The 964-nt window shown below is 46.7% G+C and overlaps 1 protein-coding gene across 1 annotated transcript in view; it reads left to right on the top strand.

Moving 5' to 3' along the window:
* LOC107089960 (mitochondrial fission factor homolog A-like) overlaps positions 1-964 on the top strand; it is an 11,848-nt gene that overhangs the window by 5,987 nt on the left and 4,897 nt on the right. Inside the window, exons 4-5 of the mRNA XM_015383053.1 lie at positions 565-656; positions 755-925. Of these exons, the coding sequence (XP_015238539.1) occupies positions 565-656; positions 755-925 (263 nt within the window). The remainder of the gene's footprint in view (positions 1-564; positions 657-754; positions 926-964) is intronic.

Here is a 964-nt window from a genome sequence, read left to right as displayed (position 1 = left end):
TTTTGGGTGTACTATTCCTTTAAAGTCATAGAATCATTCAGTATCAAACTAGGTTCATCATATGGATTAAAATGTCTTAAATCCAGCTAGGTCTTAAAATTGTTTCCACGTCATAAATATGATTGTATTTTTCCATTTAGTGAACGGCTCGCTGCGACGAGTTACGGTTCCTTTCCGAAAACCTGATGTTATCCACTGAAAAGGATAAAACGACACATTAGATGTTTTATCCGTGAGAAAACAAAAAGTTTTAAATACAGGTTAAAAAGTTGTAGCTTTACAAAACTACAGCTACAAATCACGACACTTTACTGGACGCGCCTTTGATGCTCGAGAGGCGTCTCTGACCTTTATGTGTACAAGGGGGAAAAAAATTAAGCAGCAGGCGCTTTTTGATGCTGAAATCGCGTGCGGTGTGAACGTAGCATTACATGGAGGATCTAAGATACGTTCTTCATCTGCTGGCGCGGTGTAATCAGAAAGGAAGAAGAGCTGCAGCTTCTCAAAGCTCCAGCAGATGTTTTCTGAAACGCCAACCTGATGCGTCTTTCTCTCCGTTTACAGGTCAGTTCTAACAGCCGCTCCCGGAGGGAACGCAGCGCCACTGAGAACACATCTGGTCGTCACAGCGCTCACATCAGCAGGGGGGATGTCAGGTAGGAACACCTGATTAAACCCCAGTTGGTTTAATGAAGAACCTTCCTCATCGTCATTTTTTTAATCTGCTGTTTCTTCTAACTCCCTCCCCTGGTAGTGCGTCCCCCTCCCCTTCTGCGCCTCCGGTCCGCCTGTGCCCCCCCCTCTGCTCTCCAGAAGACGCAAACATCAACCTGTTTACCGCCGCGGGGTTTCTGTCCTACATCCAGTCCACGACGCGCCGTGCCTACCAGCAGGTCCTGGAACTCCTGGACGATAACCAGCGAAGGCCAGTTCACGCACTGCTGATGATTTATTTCCTATTCAC

Source organism: Cyprinodon variegatus, unplaced genomic scaffold (assembly GCF_000732505.1).
Source record: "Cyprinodon variegatus isolate N-32 unplaced genomic scaffold, C_variegatus-1.0 Scaffold274, whole genome shotgun sequence".
NCBI lineage: Eukaryota > Metazoa > Chordata > Actinopteri > Cyprinodontiformes > Cyprinodontidae > Cyprinodon > Cyprinodon variegatus.
The sequence above is the reverse complement of the archived record's forward strand: the minus strand, read 5'-3'. Positions and strand labels throughout refer to the sequence as shown.